General features: G+C 41.0%; 1 protein-coding gene across 1 annotated transcript in view; it reads right to left on the bottom strand.

Annotated features, from left to right (window-relative positions):
* Window positions 1–10058, bottom strand: part of nalf1b (NALCN channel auxiliary factor 1b) — an 828435-nt gene extending 818377 nt beyond the window's left edge. The window contains exon 1 of the mRNA XM_080197870.1: window positions 9333–10058. Coding sequence (XP_080053996.1) covers window positions 9333–10058 — 726 coding nt within the window. The remainder of the gene's footprint in view (window positions 1–9332) is intronic.
* Between the last annotated feature and the right edge of the window lie 10358 nt (window positions 10059–20416).

Here is a 20416-nt window from a genome sequence, read left to right as displayed (position 1 = left end):
GGCCACAGCTGAAGAATTGCCATACGTCCATATGAAATTGGAAGAAGCAATTTTGATACCAAAATTATTACCTAAAACTCCTATTACTCAGTAGTAGGCCCATTTAAAAATGTCTGTGGGGAAAGGGTTGGCCTTAACAGAATGTTAAGTCAGCCAAAATCATTTTAGGCCATTATTAACAGTCCTGATAGCTTATATATCAGTAAGCCAAACATAGTTTAAGAGTTTAAATCCAATGAATGCTTTGTTTCTCGTGAATGCAATGTGTAAGAGTCACAATTTGTGTCTCTAAGTAAATCTAATGAGGCAGCAATCTTCAGTAGCTTCCTGTATCTGATGAATTAGAATACAAAAGTAAATCAAAAGATTTTACCATCAACAACAATTATACTTAGAGCTCACTGTCGCTTAGCAATTAAGGTTATTACAAATAAAAAATTCAGAGTTCCTGATTGTTTGTTTAGAAGTTGCTGAAGTAGATTTTTGATTATTTTAATTGGATGCATCTGTAATTCATACTCAAGCAACCATCTCATAACAATTATACAACAAACCTAACTGATTCCATATTTAACTATAGACTCAATTTCATAAGTTCATTGATAATTTACAGATATTAGAAATTAACCATAGATTGACAAAAATACTCACACCTTTAAGAGTGCATCCACTGCATTTGTTGAGGCTATTATGTCTGGTGTTATATTTGTCATAAACAACAACTTAATTCACCTATTGAATATGCCACTTGAGATTGCAGTTAACATTGGCATTCTGCATTAATATGTAAAGCAGATTCTAGTAAGTGTACAACAGTAATATCACAAACTAAGTATCTAGAAAGAAAAAATAAATTTGCATTTATGTAGTCGCTATTGCAATTTGCAAAATTGCTTTATGATCAAAAAAGTACATTTAAATTGTAGTTACTGTTATAATATAGGAAAACACAGCAGCCAAATTGTTTACAGCAAGATCCCACAAATAGCAGTGAGATAACGGTTAGATACTCTGAGGGATAAATGTTGGCTGGGGCCTCCCATTCTTCCTCAAATAGTGACCTGGAACACCAATTAGGGTCTTGGTTTTATGTCCCATCTAAAATTGTAGCATTCCCTCAGTGCTTCAGTAGAATCTCAGCCTTGATTCTGTAGTCAAGTTTTGTGAAATAGGAATTGAACCCATAACTTCCTGATTCACAAGTGAGAATGCTACTAACTGGGCCACAACTGAGCCCCTAATCTGACGATCTAGGGATACAGAACTCCCATCCAGCAGCTTAACTAATGCCCTTTTGAGAATGCTCAGGTTGAATATCCTGGTTACTTTATTTATTTAATATTGATTTTTTTTTAAATAAGAACAAAATAACCTTCCTGTGTGATCTTTTTTAAAAGCAATAAATGGGCACCAGGGAAGCCACATACTGGCATGTCAACACGCTTACACAGATGTCTCTCTGGGAGCCAAAATCCAAGCTGAAAGCTCCAGTATTACTCAGATCTTGTCTGCTGCATTTCACATTATACACCTTGGTGTGTGTAACATCAAATGGATTAGCCTTATAACCTGTGAATCCTTGAAGATAGTTGCAAAGAATTTCCTTTTCCATTATATGGAGCAGTCAATAATTCCCAATTTAATATTCTCATTATACAACTAGTGTGAAGTGAATTTTAAAATCATTTTCGATCATTTCTTTTACTGGAGATTATTACAAACATATGAACCTCCTCTCTTCAGACACAATGCAGTACTTTTTCCTGAAAATTCACGAGTATTAAATTCATTGCATTGCTTCATTCCTAATATTGCTTCAATCTTGGACAAGTTTTGACATGAGTTCGAATAGGGTAGTTAGTTTCATGACATTAGAGGTCGACAAATAAAATTTTAACATGTTGGCGAATATACTCCCAATGTAACAAGAAAAGAAGTTGCTTTTACTTTCAGAGTCAGCTGTCGATATTATTCAGAAAATTGCAGCTTATAAATATGTATAGTCAAGGAGGTAAGAGCAGTTCATGTTACTATATCAGCTAATTTCCATCAGATTTTAGTGTGATATTTCACAATATGAAAACGCCTGTTGTGCAGCTCAGTGGGAGACAAATATGATTGTCATCTTATGAGAAATGAAGACTGCACAACTTGTATAACTCAAAACAAAATGGATTTCTTTACAAGGTGGGTAAAAAGACAAAATGAGAAGACAGGGGCAAATCAGCAGTTCAGTATATGAGCTTAAAATAAAATCATATAAAATGCATTTTATTACATTTAATAATTACTTTTATGATGAAGTTGGTGCTTAAATTTGCCCTAGTAATGTGAACAAGCTTTCTGCTCTTTTTAAGAAAGGTCACTGAAATAGAATAATTCAACCTGTTGTCATACTAGGGATGATATTTTGCAGTTGCAGTATCTAGAAGCTAGCTCTCTAATGAGATAAGATTTCACTAATGTAGTATATTTTTGCCTTGTCAATAAATACATGAAACCTTCGGGGATTTTAAGAGCTGCAGAGTAAGAAAGTGTGGGAGTGAGTAAAACAACATTATTTTGTTTGATTGATGTTTAAAATAACATACTAGGAAAAAATTGAAAATATTTTCTTTTGAAGTGAGGTACCTGAAAGTGTCCAAATTTGAGATGAGAAACAAAGTTACTGATGGAGCAATCCAGAATATGCCATTTAAGTTTTGCAGATCCAGCATCAACATAACCAACAGAAGAACAGTGTCACCCCCACAGTCATGTCTGCAAATTTATGGAAAGAAAAGACACTTTAAAATACCTTTAAAAACAATGTGGAGAAGAGAATAGACAATCTGTAAGAGAAGAAGAGCATCTGGTGACCCTCTTCCTTGTGTGCTAATATACATGAAACTCCACAGCTTGGAAATAGCCTGCTTGTCTGGTCTGGACACTAAAATCTAAAAGGCAACCCTTGGAGAGGACATTAAAAATGTAACAATCTCCCCTGTGCATATAAGAATTAATATTATCTAAATATACATAAAAATGGATACACAATAACTGCACACACTTAGTGGCTGCAGAATGAAATTCCACAGAATGGGCATGAAGGAAAAGCACTCTATGACAAGAAGGTGTTTTGCGGGTAGTCATGGGGGAAAAAGGGGAAACCAAACTGCAAATTCTCACATATTCATAACAACAATTTATAGAATCACAAAATTGTTTCTGTGCAGAATAAGGCCATTCAGTCCATCATGTCTGTGCCGATTCGCTGAATGAGCATGATGACTTAGTGCCTTTCTCTTTTCCCGACTCCTGTACAGTGTTTCTGTTCAAATAATCATCTAATGCCCTCACAAGATACATCACTCCTGGAAACTAACCGATTAGAGACAATCCACTGTCATGTTTGCACACGCAAAATAGTATTAGCAAAACATTATGATGTTGATGTTCTCAAAATTTATTTTTATTATCTTAAATGGTCTTTGAGGGCAGGATGAAGGTACCAACATATTTCCACTGCTATCATCGTGTTTACTGATCATTCAAAGTACAGGTTTACTCAAGCACATATGTATAATCTCTCCAAAGCAGCTCATTGACAAAAATATCACAAACAATTAATTGGGATAAACTGGCACAAAACAGAGATACTGGCTACGAGATATGCCCAATATCCAGTTCTATTGTTGTCAATATAATTGAATTCCATGCAGGGTGTATAACAGACAACTCTATGTTTAGTTTCACTCTAAATGTGTTTCTGATACTTTGCTGCTGTAACTGAAAATGTTTATGGTGCTCAGGACTGAATAGCTGCCGCAAATAGCAACAATAACATTTACCAAACTTTTCACTGCCCACTGAATACTTATTTTCATCAGGTACAAGAAGTCACAGATCAACAGTACTGTCAATTAGTACCAAGATGAAACATATAATGTACCTTCTGTTATGTCCCTTGACAATCCTCTTTTGAAAATTAACAAACTAATGTATCTCATCAATAATATTCCAATAAAGGGAATAATTTGAAAAACATAAATTTCTATGATTCAATAGAAACTGTTGGGAGTGAATGTTCCTTCTGGGCAGAGTTCATGGAGCCAGCCATGGAAATGTTCAATGAATGATTCCAGTGAGAGGCCTGGTCCATTTTAAAGACTAAGTCACATTTGCATCAAGTGGGTTGACTGGAGCTGGACTTTCAGTATCTTGGGACTGCCTGCCAGCTTTGGGCTGCAAGCATCTAACCAGTTTCCTGTAAGAAAAATGTAAATCCATTGAGAGGAAGTAGGCGTGAGGCAATCTCTGGACACTCAGAGCAACAGTGAACAAGAATAGACTTGTGGAACCTGGTAGAGTATTCCCATCCACCAGGCCTCACAACTTACCTTCAGGATCCAGGCTGGCAACTGATGAACAATCTAAATGGTTCAGTTGAAAATTGCAAACACAGTCCTGTTTCCATCTTAAGACTTCAATCTCTAAATTAAGTGGGGCCACCAAAAAATTTCAGGGCTGCTCTAGCTACTAAGCTTCAGACTCTGGTGATCATTGCTTTGCCATTTCTCATAGGCTGAATGGTTGCAACCTTAAACCTTCAATGCCTTATCCTTTTCTAATTGACTAAGAATGTTTCTTTCTGCAGATATATCCTGAACATTAGCTTGAATTCCAATGCAGAAAGAAATAATCATTACAATAAAAACAAAAGACTAAGGAGGCTGGAAGTTGAAATAAAACAAAACATATTGGAAGCAGGTCAGGTGGCACCTGTGGAGTGAGAAAGAAAGTTAACATTTTAGCTCAATCGTTCATGAGAACTGGAGAAGTTAGATCGGCAGCTCATTAGCAAGTTCAGAGATAGGAAAAAGACAGCAGAGAAAAAATGAAAGGGAGAGAGATCTGTGATGAGGTGGAGGTCAGAAGTAATCAAATGATAGAAGTGATGATGATGGAGCAAAAGGAAGTAAAATTTTGTTTAAAAATAGGCTCAGTGAAAGTTAAATTGTTATTGTGCAGTAGCAGAGGAAGCCATTTAATTCACTGATGTCCTTTAGGGCAGAAAGTCTGGCATCCTTACCTGGTCTAGCCTACATGTGACTCCACATCTGTCAAAGAAAACAAAGGCTCCACTTGCTGAGAAGTGTGGCAGGGGAAAAAACAAATCATTACAGGCTGCCTTTTAAGTTTTTACAGTTTCCCTTCAATTTTTAATCTTTGTTTCCTAAATTTTATGCTCTGTAACATGAATTATTTGCATATGATAATGGATCTACTTGTGTAGACGATGCTTCAAAGATTATATAACCTTCCCACATGCTTTTGTTACTTTCAAAAGTATACTGATTGTGTTATAATGTTCTTCTATAGGTCCAAACTATGCTCAAGCATTTGACAATCCTCCTGGGTGACCCAAATTGACAGTGACTACCAGCAGACTATACAGGTTCAGCGCACTGAGAGTTATTCTGTCTTCACTTCCATAAAAAGAAGTGCAATATCCAGTTAGAAGTATTTTAGCCATGTAGAAAGAAACACAAAGAAACTACAATTATTTATTTTGTCACCAAAAAGTCAACAAACTTGTTATAATGGCAGAAATCAAACTGATGTATTTGTTCAAGTAAGAAGAATTTTTAAAAAAGCAATTAAAATTCACCCCATGAGTCCAAAATCCATAAAATGATATATGGTTACTGTCAAGTCTAGTGATATTTTTAGTGTTACATGCATATAAATGTTTAGCCAGTGTGGTTAAAATATGTACTTAAGTAAATAATAAAAAAGTTTTGTATAAAAGAGGAAAAATTAAAATTGACTCTGGGCTATTGAGAGATGACTGTTGATACTAATGGGGAACTGAAAACATACAGAACTGAGTCACATCATAGATAGTGGACAATGAGAATACTAATCAATGCCTGAGCTGTATTTTATGGGTGGTAAGCAATTGCTCTAATGAATGTTGTTGCAATCAATGAAACTATAAATCTGGAAGGAAACTCACTGTCTGCCTCACTGCTATTTTCAATCTTCCTTCTCCATGTCCTGACTCTGAGAATCTGTTACTCCATTGCTCGAGGCCCCAAGATGTTTGCAAGGCTTCAGTAAGCCTCAACCATGAACAAATCCTGACATCTTAAAGGTTTATTTTACGGGTATTTTTCTTTTATAAAGGTACTGCATTTTGAAGTCAGAAGTTTTCACTTTGATTAAAATAAATGTAAATATCTTACACTTCCTGAGCTGGTAATCAGGCGCAAACTGTAGATTTTTCTGAGTTCCATATTTTCTGGTATATAATAATAGTTTTATTATTATAAAGACAAATTAAATACTTCCTTATTAGGACAACAAACCACTAAATTAAATCAAAAATTTTCCTTGTATGAGAGTGAAAATATATTTCTGCAAATTAAATAATGCATAAATCACACTGCAAATTTAATCCCTAAGCCTAGTATCATTATTAAATTACACCATGTTGTATATTTTAGAAACAGAAAGCAGATATGGATCATAATATTATCCTTATACTGTTCTGATATGACCAAATGTAAAGAGTTCTCCATACTGTAAGCAACAGCAAATCACGTAAGTGAGCACCACCAAAGTGTAATGCTATGGAAATGTTTTTCATCCACAGCCCCATTAATCTCACTCTCATCAAATTAGATGAAACTGAGTGATGAGGAATATGATCTCAAATGTGATTACCAAATGCATGGTAATCTTAAGGGAGCAAATGGAAGACTTCACAAGTGAGGTATTTTCAATGATATCTCAAACTGACTGATGCGCTGTAGTTATATAAGACCCATTGTTGAGTATGCAGGGCCCGTTTGAAATGCTGGACTGAACAAGAAGCACGTGAACACGCTCGAAAACATTCAGAAAGGAGCGCTGAAACTGATCCAAGGTAACACATACCAAAGCTACGCTGACATAATCGAATAACTGAATATGTCTTCAGTTGTCGAAAGGCGGAAAAGACTCTGCCTGAACTTCATTATGAAACTCTTGAATCCTATCCCCCATTGCCATCTCTTGCTATAACCACACGAAAGTAAATCTGCAATGAAATTAAGATGAAAATGTCCCATTCTGCAAAAAAGACACAAAACTAATAGATTACCAGACAACCTAATCCCTTACTTTGTAAATCTTCAAACTGGCTACACGACTTTAGCAGAAAATGCAGTTTCGTGTTTATTTTGGAAATTAAAGAGATCTGCATTGTGCGACATATTGCAATTATTTATATATTTCAATGGATTGCACAACTATGAACATTTATTATTTTCACCTTTGTTTTAATGATTGTCCATAACGAAGTTATGAAGTATTGTTACTTGTTTTCTTTCTATTGTCATCACAGGTAAGCACTTGCCGCCATGATGATTTTTCATTCAACCAATTGTTTTTCAGTCTGTTTGCTCAGAAACCTGCTAAGTACATGGATGAAAGTGAATCACCCACTCTCTGAAAGTCACTGAACGTAGAAATGCAATTTGAGTTCCAATTCCTCGACGGTGAATTAACAGCATCTACTCAAATACTAATATCTTACAGACTGTTACTTCGCACCACAAGTAAAACCTGTTGATATGAAGCGAATCTGCCTTTTCTTCCTTTCTACCTTTACATAGAGCCAAGATCCATTCATCTGTTGACATTATACATTCCGACTTGCACGTTAAAGATTTATTGAATACAAATATTAAACTGAAGACCGTAGGATATGCTGTAAAACGTTGTGAACATGAAACGCACTATTTTTCCCCGTGCTGGAAGTATGGGATGTGCAGTAGGGATTTGGCTGTCTTTGAACTAAAAGAAACATTGGAAAATCTATTCAATGTATCTTCCGACGCCAAAGTGTCCTCGAACAGATATTTGAAATGTGTCTACATGATTAGGTATTAAACCTGCCAGCAAAGTTAATCATCGTCTGGAAAGTAGTACAACCGTGTTTCAGCCCAGTTATTTATTGTTAAGCCACCAGCTCCTGGATGGTAACACGGATTCAGAACCTTGGAGAGCGACCAGTGCTGACTTGCTGCGCCGCCACCTCAGCCGCAGAATTTAAATTGCATTTTCAGTTTCACCACACAAATGTAGCTTTCTTTCGCCGCATTTTCTCCCCCATTCCAATTCTTCTTCTTTGTACAATCTTTTTACCCCCCACAATCTCTGAACATTCCCCTCTGTTTGCAGCCGGCTCAATACTTCTGCTTGTGAATGCGGATTCCCTGACATGGACGCCCCAGTCAATATTAGTGTTGTTATTGTCAAGGTGTTTGTTGAGTGAGTGTTGGATGCAAGTCAGGGTGAGCAGTGTTCTCCGCGGCGTTGAGAAAGTTTGTGACGGCTGGAGGTTCAAGATGCTGTGAATACAGCTGGAAGCCAGCGCTCAGGATCCCCCTGGGCTCCGTGTGAAGATGCGCAAAGAATAGCGATGAGCCTGTTTGAAATGTTATCATTCGTGTGGGACTGAAGAGGCTCCTGCACCGACACTGGATTTGGCCCATCACATTCATGGCTCTAAAAAAATCTAACATTGGAATGCCATCTAATAAAGCATCGGTAACCAAAACATGAAAACAGTAATATGGTTATTCGCTGGTCCCCCGCCATCCCCCCACACCACATTTGAATTTCGAGAATACGCACACAAATGAATACTGTGACAGGGAACATCATATAGCCCAGATAGAAATGAAGGCACTTCACAGAGTTAATAGCGCAACATGTTCGATTATTTCTCGACAAATGACATTCTGTCTTTCGGGATTCCAATCTCCACTTTGAGAATGTGTCTGAGATGCAGCTTATACATCATTCTAAAATATCGTAGACTCCCAGTTACAAAGCATTCTGCTATTATCTGCAAACATTTCAGTTGTGTGACAGACCGCTGGGATGCACGAGTTAAATTTTTGGCTAAATCTATGAGTGCAGCATTGGTAACTAGACAGATTAACTAGGTCTCCGGTTAAAGAGTAGTTTCCTCCACGCGCCCCTGCCTGAAAGGGAAGGTAGATTTCCAGCCAGTTTTACAGTCATTTAAATTCATCACTTGTCCGCACTTCACAACTGCGCAAAATCAGCTTTCTCCGCCCAGGGGCTGAGCCACAAGACTTGGGGGAAACAAATGACTTTTTTTCTTTTTCTTTGTTTTTAACAACAATTTCAAAACAACAACAGCTTCCGAGGAATCCCGGTGCAAACCAATTGCCACCAACAAACCTGCCGTCGCCATGCCAACAGCACAGATCCTCCAACTTTCATCCGCAATGCCGCCAACCAACCAATGGGAAAAAAAAGTCCAACGCTCTTACCTTGCACTCCTCCATGCAACTTTTTACCGAGTATTCTCCCGATTGCAAATACTTCTGAAACAAGACCTGGAACTCCTCGTACTTCTCCTGGGCGTGCTGGTCTAACCGCTCATAAGTCTCAACACATTGGACGCAAAGCGTGGCATCGCCATCCAGTACCATGCTCAGGTGGCAATTCGAGCCCTCTGGGGTAGGCATCCCGGCAAACAGATCCGAAAGAGTGTAGGAATCACAAAAGGGCAGGTGGAAATTGCTGAGAGACAGGGGAGAGGAGCCTGAGCTTACTTTCCCCCTCACACTGCCACAGACAGACTCGGGATCCTCCACAGTCAACCACTGCTGCGATAGACAGTGTGGGGAGCACATTTCCAGCCGCCACTTTGTGGTATTCTCTACAAAAATAACGCCTTGGTCACTGCTGATGGTTTTCCTTAGCTGCTCAGGTCTAAGGAGGATGGGGGAAAGTAAATGATTTGCTGCCCTGAGCTCCTCGCCCATGTCTGCCAAGGTGTCCTGCTCCTGGTCCCTGGTCCTGGTCAGGTTTGCCTCTGCAGACAGCCACAAGTGATCAGAGAGCAGGACCGTAAAAAACAAGAGAGATGCTAAAGACAGTCGCCATTTCTGCGCCCGCTCGGAATCTGTGCACAGCTTCTCGTTCTGCCGGGGGACATACCAAATTTTGAACCCATCGTCCTGGTGCCGACACATCCAAGCGCCTTTGGTCATATTGTGGGCAAGTGCGGTTCCGGCCGATTCCACAACCGATGCCCCCTGGCCCCTATAGACATTGACCGGGATGTTGGCTCGCCCGCTCAGCTTGAATCAGCCTCTCCCTCTTAGCAAATGGTCAACTGTTGCCATCCAGACGGCGGGCAGCAGGCATAGGAAAATCAAGCGCTGTCACATCACACTCCGCCACAACTCTCCAGAGGAAAACCTACTTTTCGGTGACAACATGCTCCTAGAGACAGCCAGCTCCTCTCTCCACTCTCTGCAAGATTCAGATCACACCATATCCCAGCTTCACACAGCCAGCCCCCTGAGCAGCTCATCAAAGAAATCAGCAAATACGCCAGAGAGAGAAAAAAAGTTCAACTATTTATCCTGCCCCGGGCAATGTCACTGGCTCCAGCGTTTGGATCTCCACAGACCTCTGAGCTAGATGTTCAGTTGCGGCCATCTTCGCCTAGAAATACCTTGAATTTGGGGGTGGGGGGAGCTTGAGGACGATGGTTTGCGTCATCTCTCTAGCTCTGAGATCTCTCAATTTGACACAGACAGCAGCCTGAGTGGGACTAGGACACACACACACACACACACTGTCCATTCATATCAACATCTGCTCATATTAAAGCAGCTTCATTCAAACGATGCTGAGGCTCTGGTTAAATGAGTGATTTGATATTTGCATCAAATGTCCGAGTGAAGTTTGGAAGAGCTAAGCGCATACACGGGAAGGGCCATTTGGGATTCTTCCTTCATTCGGTGACGAAGATGTTCGGGGCGTGCTGAGCGGCAGTGAGCCCGCACACTGTTCACAGGAACATTTGGGGACGAAGAGGTTGGTGGAGGATTGCATTGAAGCCGTGTGCTGCGCTGCGCAAATTGCGGGGAGCGAACTGCAAACATCCATTGTGGACCCGCCAAACCCGGGAGAACACACTGGAGCCAAACTCAAAGCTTTGCAAGCCGCCAGTTGCTGTACAAAACCGGGCTCCAGTGCATGTCCCTGCTGCAGTATGTATCCAGTTCGCCTGGCTGATCAGGTCGTTGTCTGCTTTGAACAGGGCAGGCACCTTGCTTTATTGAGTTGACTCAAACAACATCAGTCGTCGCAAAATGCAGATCAGCCCGGGGGGCAGGAAGGGGGGGTGGAGGAGGGGGTGTGTGCTGCATTTCACAAATCTTACTGTTGCTGAAGCTGGGCGACTGAGGTCTGTTTTTATACCTGCTACTTCGTATTTTCACACAACTTGTAACTGCCACGCTTGGCTGATTTGTATTTCTTTCCAATCGGAGACGCAGCGAGGAATGCAAAGTGGTGGGGGGGGGGGGGGGTGGAAAGAAATAATAGCAATAATCTCAGCTCCCACGTTGCAACAGCCCCGAAGCTGTAGCCTGGACATCTGAAACTGTGGCCGCATCTTTGATGGCTGAAGGGTTTCAGTGATGGGGATAAGGTAGATCAGAACGTGTAAACAGCGTAGGGATGGGATGGTGCGAATGATCGCTGATCCTTGAAGGAATCACAGGAATCTGCAGCAGGAAAGCTGGGGGAATCCTCAGCAACATGGCTGGGATTTCACGGCATGTCAAACTGCAGGCACCGGAATTTGAGGGGTTACAGATTATGACAAGACATTTTTGATGAAACAATTTGTTTTACTTCCCCCCTCCTCAAAAAAGGGGGTTGAAGGGAATAAAAGGCTTGCAAGCCGCCCCAAACCCCGTGAAATCAATTAAAGTTCCTTAGTTAGAAAACCCAACACCCAATTCATACAGAGAAGTCTTCACAAACAGCCGGGGTGTTTACTCAGTGATCGTGTTTGAGGAATAAATGTTGTCCAGGACAGCAAGGAAAACTCCTTTACCATTCTCTGAATACTACCCTGCTGAAAGAATGTGATGGGTTTTATATTTGACCTCGGGTTCTACATCTCCGACAGTGCAGCCCACCCCCACTGAAAAGCCAACCTGCATTTTATGCTCAAATCTCCGGCATGGGACTTGACTCCACCACCTCTTAACTTCAAGTTGACAGTATGATCACCAAGCTACAACTGACCAGTTGAGGAATGAAATCAGTGATGAATTTGTAAGACCCAATTCTTCTTTTCGACCTGCATTTAAACTCTACAATACTTGTTCAGATTGTCCAGATCCTTACTATGGTGTAATGAAACACTTACTACAAATAAATTGTAATAAACAAACACATTGGATTTCAGAAGATATACAGCACAGAAACAGCCCATTCAGCCCAACCAGTCTATGCCAGTGTTTCTACTTCACTTGAACCTGCTCAAATCACTTATTATTAAATTTACGATTGTAATCTTCACAGATCCTTGTCTACTTTCCCCTTAAATGCATCTATACTATTCTCTTCAACCATTCCCTCTAGAGAGTTCCATTCTTTAGGTGAAACTTTGTCTTCTGAATTCCCTTTTAAATTTCTTAGTGAGTATTTTATATTGATGGCTTCTTGTTATGTTCTTTCCCGCACAAGGAAACATTTTCTGTGTACCCATTCGATCAAAATCTTTTGTAGTTTTAAGTACCTCTACAAGGTCTGTCTTTTGTAAACAGAAAAGAGACCGGTGATGAGCTTACCTTCTTAATCTGCCGGCCGATGGGTGGGGTGAGCTGGTAAGAATGCGAGAGTGCCGAGAAATCAGGTTCACCTCTTGGATCTTATTGGCACCGGATATCCGGCGAGATTAGCCATGTGGCTGAAAAGGGCATGAAGCTGATTGTAATATTTACATTTGATGTTAAATAACATTTAAATATTACGTGCGAGCCCCAGGATGCAATTGTCTTGGGCTCACTTGACTCTGCGGTCTCACTGATGAAGATTCTCTGTGGTGAGGATCACGTGTGGTTGCCATCAACAGGACCTGATGTGATGGCCGTGCCAGTAGAACCAGAGGCCATTGAGCCCTCTTTGGAGACCTTCAGTGGTGCAAACCTGGCACCTTGGCACAGCCAGCTTGGCACACTGGCCACGCCTAGACATTGGTTAGTGCCAAGGTGAGACCTGAGGGGGCAGGCCTATAGGGATGGACACCATTGCAACTCTGCAATAGTGATCAGTGGGGGGAGAAGTGGGAATTGCTGCTACTCTACAATAGCAATCAGTATATGGAGACCACTGCGCGCTCAACAACAGTAACTGGTTGGGAGGAACCGCTGCCATTCTGCAACAAGATTGCTGGAGGGATGGTTTTGGCCTTGATTAGTCCGGATGGAGAGGAGGATTGTTCCAAGTGGAGGGTGGCAATTGGCCATGGAGCCCCCTGGTAGTGGGGGAAGGGGGGGAGATCGGCCACAAAGGCCAGCTATTGCTGAATCCAGAGATTTGCACAAGCGCAATGGTGCCCTGTGCTGTTGTCAGATGGCTTTCAGGTGAGTTAGGCCCCACCCACCCTGCCTCCTGGCAGAAACTGGTTTTGGCTAATTTTCTTTTGACAGAATCAGGTAAGATTCGATTTTTAAGTTACCCAAAAAAATGGTGCCAATTTATCTGATTATCACGCTCATTCGATATTTAGAATATTTTTGGTAAGGTCATCTCCTAGGTGTTCTAACCAAGCTTCAATAAAGCTTTTGGATAACTTTCCTAATTTTCAATCTTTCTCTCTAGAAATAAAGCCTAATGCTTGATTCACTTTTCTTCAGGCCTTGCTAACCTGTGGCATAACCTTTGGTGATTGCTTTAATTGCACTGGAGATCCCTTTGTTCCTCTACCCGTCTTAGGTTTGAATCTTGTGAATAATAACTGATCTCTCTACTCTGCTTACCAAAATGTTCAACCTCACATTTATCTGAGTTGAACTTCAGTTGCCATTTATTCACCCATTCTGCAAGCTTATTGATGTCCGCCAGTAATATGTTGCAGTCCTCCTCGGTATTGACCATACATCCTACTCTCCACCCTCACCACCCTGTAAATTTAGAAACTGTGTTTTATATTCCAAATTCCAAACTTTTGATATAATTTGTGAACAGTAGTGGCCTCAGCAAGGATCCCTGTGGAACATTATTTCTCACCTTCTTCCACTCTGGTATTTTTTCCCATCTGCTCTCTGGCTTTAAACCAGCAAGTTATCCAGTCAGTCACTTGTCCCTTGATTCCATATTCTCTGACCTTATTCAGCAGTCTATTATTGGGGCTTATTGCTTAAGGCCTTCTGAAAATCCAGACAAAAAATATCCATCGCATCACTATTGTCTACTCTATCTGTTGCCTAGAATCATAGAATAGAATCAGGGATTTTCCAGCTGCATGCATCACAAGACTGGAAATCCCACGCGAGGTCAATGGACTACCTACTATGGTTCCTGCGGAGGGTGAGATGGGAAATCTATGGCAATCATCCTATTTTCAAGAAGACAGACAGGGTAAAGGAGAGAAACCAAAAGAGAAAATGCTGGAATATCTCAGCGCATCTGGCAGGATCTGTAAGGAGAGAAAAGAACTGATGTTTGAATCCTGATGACCCTTTGCTTTTATTAAAGAGAAAACTTCATGAGCTTGATGCATATCGAAGGAGCAGTGCTCTGAAAGCTAGTAGCTTTTGCTACCAAATAAACCTGTTGGACTTTAACCTGGTGTTGTGAGACTTCTTACTGTGTTTACCGCAGTCCAATACCAGCATCTCCGTATCATTTCCCACAGAAACACAGGGTTGCTGAGAATCCCAGGGAGGGAATGGAAAGTACAATAGTAGCTTGATGGTAGAAGCAAATGTCAGCTTCATGGAGCAAAGTACTTTGTCATATGTATTAACTATGCTATTTACACAACTCAATGAACCTCAAATCTAAGCAGCAAGGAACTGTGAAGAGAAGAATCAGGGTGAAATAAGCCACATGACAGTTCAAGATAACTGTTTTCTGTATAATCCTTAAAAGAGATTCAAACGCCTTGGAATCCTGCACTTTGTTCATTAATTAACAGTGGTGAGGCATTACAACATGCAGTCCAGTTTATGAAGTGTTGATACTGCTGGTGGTCTGCTTTCAGACAATGCAATAATGGTTTATGAGGCCAGCAGTAAACATACCACCATTACCATGGGGCTAACATCCAGAAATAGTAAAAGCAATTCGCCCAACTAAAAGTAATGACTCTTACATCCACTGATCCCTGAAAAACAACAAAGTCATTGCAGATGGTTTGAATCTAATCCATGTGCATGTCCGTGTTCTCTTAATAGGAAGTGACTCACAACCAGCTTCCTATAAGCTATTGAGAGTTACATTTTGGAAAGCAACAATGTGTTTTCCTTTCCAGAAGGTGTTATTTATTCAATACTTTATTGCTACCTTCTACAAAAGTTGCATAATGTAGAACAGTCTGGGGCTGGATTTAACGTGGCATTGTGTTCCTCACCCCAACTAAAAAGTTAGGGGAACTTGCTCCCCATCCCAATGGCCGCCCTTGCTACTCTGGAACCTTTCCTACAGATTGGAGGGTTGCTAATTTAACCCCACTATTTAAAAAGGGAGGTACAGAGAAAACAGGGAACAGTCAGCCTGATATTAGTAGTGGAGAAAATGCTAGAGTCTGTTATCTCGATCAGTGGCAAGATCGAGGAGCACCATCATGGGTTTACAAAGGGGAGAAGATGCTTGACAAATCTATTGGAATTCTTGATGAGATGGGAGTCAGTGGATGTCGTTCATTTGGATTTTCAGAAGGCTTTCAACAAAGACCCGCATAGGAGATGAGCATGTAAAATTTAAGTGAAGGGATGGGGGGTAATGTATTGAGATGGATAGAAAACTGATTGGCAGACAGGAAACAGAATAGGGATAAACAGGTCTTTTTTCTGAATGGCAGACAATAAAGAGTGGAACACCGCAGAGATCAGTGCCAGCTATTCACACTATATGTTAATGATTTAAATGATGGAACTAAGTGTAATATCTCCAAATTTGCAAATGACACAACGTTGGGTTGGAGCATGAGCTCTGAGGAAGATGCAGAGTGGCTTCTATGTAATTTCAGCAAGTAGACTGAGTGGGTAAATATAAAGCAGATTAAGTATAATGTGGATAAATGTGAGGTTATGCACTTTGGTAGCAAAAATAGGAAGGCAGGTTATTACCTGAATGGTTACAGATTGAGAGAAAGGAATGTACAACAAGGTCTGTGTGTCCTTGTACATCAATCTGAAAGTAAGCATGCAGATACAGCAGACAATAAAGAAGGCAAATGGTATGTTGGCCTTTATAGTGAGAGCATTCAAGTACAGGAGCAAGGATATTTTGCTGCAGTTATACACCTGGAATATTATGTGCAGTTTTGGTCTTCTTATCTGACGATGGATGTTCATGCTATAGAGGGAGTGCAGAGATGATTTATCAAATTGATTCCTGGCCTGGTGGGACTGACATATGAGATAGATTGAGTTGATTAGGATTATATTCATGGGAGTTTAGAAGAATGAGGGGGAATCCCATAGAAATCTATAAACTTCTAACAGGACTAGACAGGGTAAATATAGGAAGGATGTTCCCAATGGTGGGGGAATCCAGAATCAGTGATCACAGTCTAAGGGTATGAGGAAAAACCATTTAGGACTGAGGTGAAGAGAAATTTCTTCACCCAGAGTGTGGTAAGCCTGTGGAATTCACTATCACAGAAAGTAGTTGAGGCAAAAACACTTCCAGAAGGAGTTAGGTACAGTTCTTGGGGCAAAAGGGATCACAGGATGTGGGAGAAAGCAGGGACAAGTTACTGAGTTGGATAATCAGCCATGATCAAAATGAATGGTGGATCAGGCTTGAAGGGCCAAATGGCTTACTCCTTTTTTCTATGAATTATCATTCTTGAAACATCTAGGATTCAATTCAAACACCTTCTCTCAAAAGCCTTGCTGAGTTGAACAACAAATTCACTTCCAAACAGGTATCGACAAATGTTCATGTGGAAAGGGCATCGACATCCTATCAATCTTTGAAGCTAAAACTGGAATTAGATAAACATTAAGTGATTAGAAAATTTACTTGGCAGGTAGGCTGTCAGGTGCAGGAAACTTCATTGAAACATGAGTTTTCCTATAAAATACAGTTGTTGCTTAACATTGCCCTCTAGTGGTTAGAATACTTTAATAGCGTTAGCAACCAATTTAATGAGGTCCACACCTGATATTGCTAACTCATATTAAACTTCATGGAGTTGAATGAAAAGTACTCATCTGGTCAGATTATTAATGGGAGGCAGAAGGCAGAGAGTAGGGTTAATCAGTATTTAGTCTCATTGGAAGGAAGTAATTTGTGGTGTCCCAAAGCATCGTATTAGTGCTATTGCTTACATTTATTTATGGCATGGATAAGAGTAGAGAGCCATCTATTCAAGTTTGCCATTGCCACAAAGATTGCTGATATCATAATAAAAACAGAAAATGATGGAAAACTTAGCAGGTCTGGCAGTGCCTTTGGAGAGAGAAACAGAGTTAGCATTTTGAGTCTGTATGCCTCTTCTCTAGAGCTGAAGAGAGGTAGAAATATAATGGGTTTTGTACTGTTGAAGACTAGGGTGGAGCAAAATAGAAGCGATAGATAGAGGCTCAGGAGAGATTTGACAAAAATGTCATGAACAAAAGATAAAGTGAGTGGAAATGATAGTGTTAAAGACTAAGACAGTGTTAATCATGACATCAAGGTCAAATAGCAGAATGTGTTGATAGCAAAACAAGTGTCAGCACTCTCTTGAAAGCAAAAGATAAGAATAAGATACAGATTGGCCCTGTGAGAGGGAGAGGTTGGGAAAAAATATCAAATCTGAAATTGTTGAACTCAATGTTAAAACCAAAAAGCTGTACAGTGTCTAATTGGAAGATGAGGTGCTGTTCCTCCAGTTTGGGCTTCACAGAAACATTGTAGCAGGCCTAGTACTGAAATGTGTGCGTGATGATGAATTAAAATTATAAACAACCAGAAGGTCAGGGTCATACTTGTAGACTGAGCAACTGTCTTCCACAAAGTGTTCACCCAGAGGGAAGATCTGTGGAGCAGAGATGGTCCATTACAATCCTCGAAACATTGGCTTGTTCAATGGTGGGGTCATATTCTAGGGGAAGATAAGAAGTGTCAGATAGTTGGCAGCCTTTACAGCCTTCTGAACTCAGCTTTGATGTTAACAATTTCAGATTGTAATCTTTGTTCCTGTGTTTGTCTCATTTTTTATTCAGTTTTCAGCCTTAACCTTGTCTTTCTCATATTTTGCTTTCAGATGTCAGCTGTTCCACATTCTGCTTCCCTCTGGAACCATCATTTGTCTTTATCTGACTTGTTTCATTCCTGGCCCCTTTGGCTGTTCAGGCCAACACTTTTGTCATTTAATCTCTCCCAATTTCTAGCCTATTGCAGACCTTCACTTTTGTTTTCTTTTTCACCCTGTCACATTTCAACTCATTAAAAGCTTGTGCATTTTTAACTTTCCCCAGTTCAGTATCTGGAAACACTAGCTCTTTCTCTTGCACAAATCCTGCCAAACCTGCTGAGTATTTCCAACATTTACTGTTTCTGTAGCAAGAAGAAAAGGTTGCTCTTAGCATTGCCACTAGATGTTCAGGTGGAATCTCCTGAATTTTTGCACCCAGAGACCCAGTTAACTTGTGCATAAACCAAAAACCAGCAGAAGATTGCAGAAACTCAGACACAAGTGCAAACTGCATTATGCATGTATATGCATGCTATATCAAATTTCCTGAATCTTTTATGACAATCTGTCAAACCTCATCACATGAATGCAGCACATCTCAGCATAACAGCTAGGCTATATCAGATATTGACACTCATTTAATTCTGATCACTTGAGCATCCCCAATTTCAAAATACTCCACCTTGATAGCTGTGCTTTCAGTTACCAAGGCACTAAGCTGTGAAATTTCTTCCCTACGCCTCATTTTCCTCCTTTAACACCAACTTCCTTGACCAAGCTTTGGACCATCTGACCTAAAATTGACTTTTGTGACTTAGGGCCTGATTTTACGATCAAGTTGCACACGTTTTCAGGTGCAAAAACTTGGTAAAGTTGGGCATGAGGCGATAGAGTGATTCACATCTGCGTTGGTTCCCCCTTTATCAAGGCCCGAAAATGGACACAATTGGAACCACGCCCAAAACGAACACGACAAATATATATATGCATTTGAATGCATTTAAATTTAATTAATGGGCAGACTCAGGGGCTCTGATGGAAATGGAAGAAGTCACCGCCTCGGTCGATACCAGGATACATGCCCCTCGAAACAGGAAGCAATGCCTGAAAAAAAGTCAAAGGCCTCAGCCGTGCAGCAAGGGTGAGTGCCAAAGTCCCCCTTTACCACCGTGTTCACCAATTCAGAATTGGCACAAAATATACATGCTCCGTAAAAGTCCAATTCGGGTGCTTCATCAGTAAGGGTTAGTGAGGAGGTAAATGTATAGCATCTCATTGGCTCTCTGCTGTTCACGGGTCCTGTTGCAGCCATTTTTTGTCTCAGGTCGGTGGCGGCTCTGCGAGTGTGTGGGAGTGGGGGGTTGTTGTCAGGCAGAGTCTCTGATGTCCAACTTGCAACAGGGACCCAGGTCTCAGCACTGACCTTGGGTCTTGCAGTGCTGCTGGGTCCCAGTGCGCACACCTCACTCCCAGCTGAAGGATGTGCACACAGCCCTTGCAAATTGCATTGCTGCAGCCTCTCAACTTTTCAAGGAGCTGTGATTGTAGGGAGAATGTGACTGGGAGGATTGGGGAGGGCGGTGCTGTGATTGTGGTTTCATAGCGAGAGGGGATTGAATATAAAAGTAGGGAGGTCTTGCTGCAGCTGTATAGGGCATTGGTGAGGCCGCAGCTGGAGTACTGTGTGCAGTTTTGGGTGCCGCACCTGCGCAAAGATATTTTGGCCTTGGAGGGAGTGCAGAGGAGGTTTACTAGGCTGATACCGGAGTTGAGGGGGTTGAGCTATGAGGAGAGGCTGAATAAACTAGGCTTGTACTCGTTGGAGTTTAGAAGAATGAGGGGAGATCTCATTGAGACGTATAAGATGATGAATGGGATGGATAGGATAGAGGTGGAGAGGCTCTTCCCGCTCAAAAAAGACAGTAGGACTAGGGGGCACAGCCTCAAGATAAAGGGGGGGCGGTTTAGAACGGAGTTGAGGAGGAACTTCTTCACTCAAAGGGTGGTGAATCTCTGGAATTCTCTGCCCGTTGAAGTGGTGGAGGCTGCCTCGCTAAATATTTTTAAGACGCGGGTTGATGGGTTTTTGATAAGAGAGGGGATTAAGGGTTATGGGGAGAGGGCGGGAAGGTGGAACTGAGCAGCGACAGATCAGCCATGATCTTATTGAATGGCGGGGCAGGCTCG

Source organism: Carcharhinus amblyrhynchos, chromosome 10, assembly GCF_965287045.1.
Source record: "Carcharhinus amblyrhynchos chromosome 10, sCarAmb.v2.hapA, whole genome shotgun sequence".
Classification (NCBI taxonomy): Eukaryota; Metazoa; Chordata; class Chondrichthyes; order Carcharhiniformes; family Carcharhinidae; genus Carcharhinus; species Carcharhinus amblyrhynchos.
Note: the sequence above shows the minus strand (reverse complement) of the source record. Positions and strands in the feature narration are given on the sequence as shown.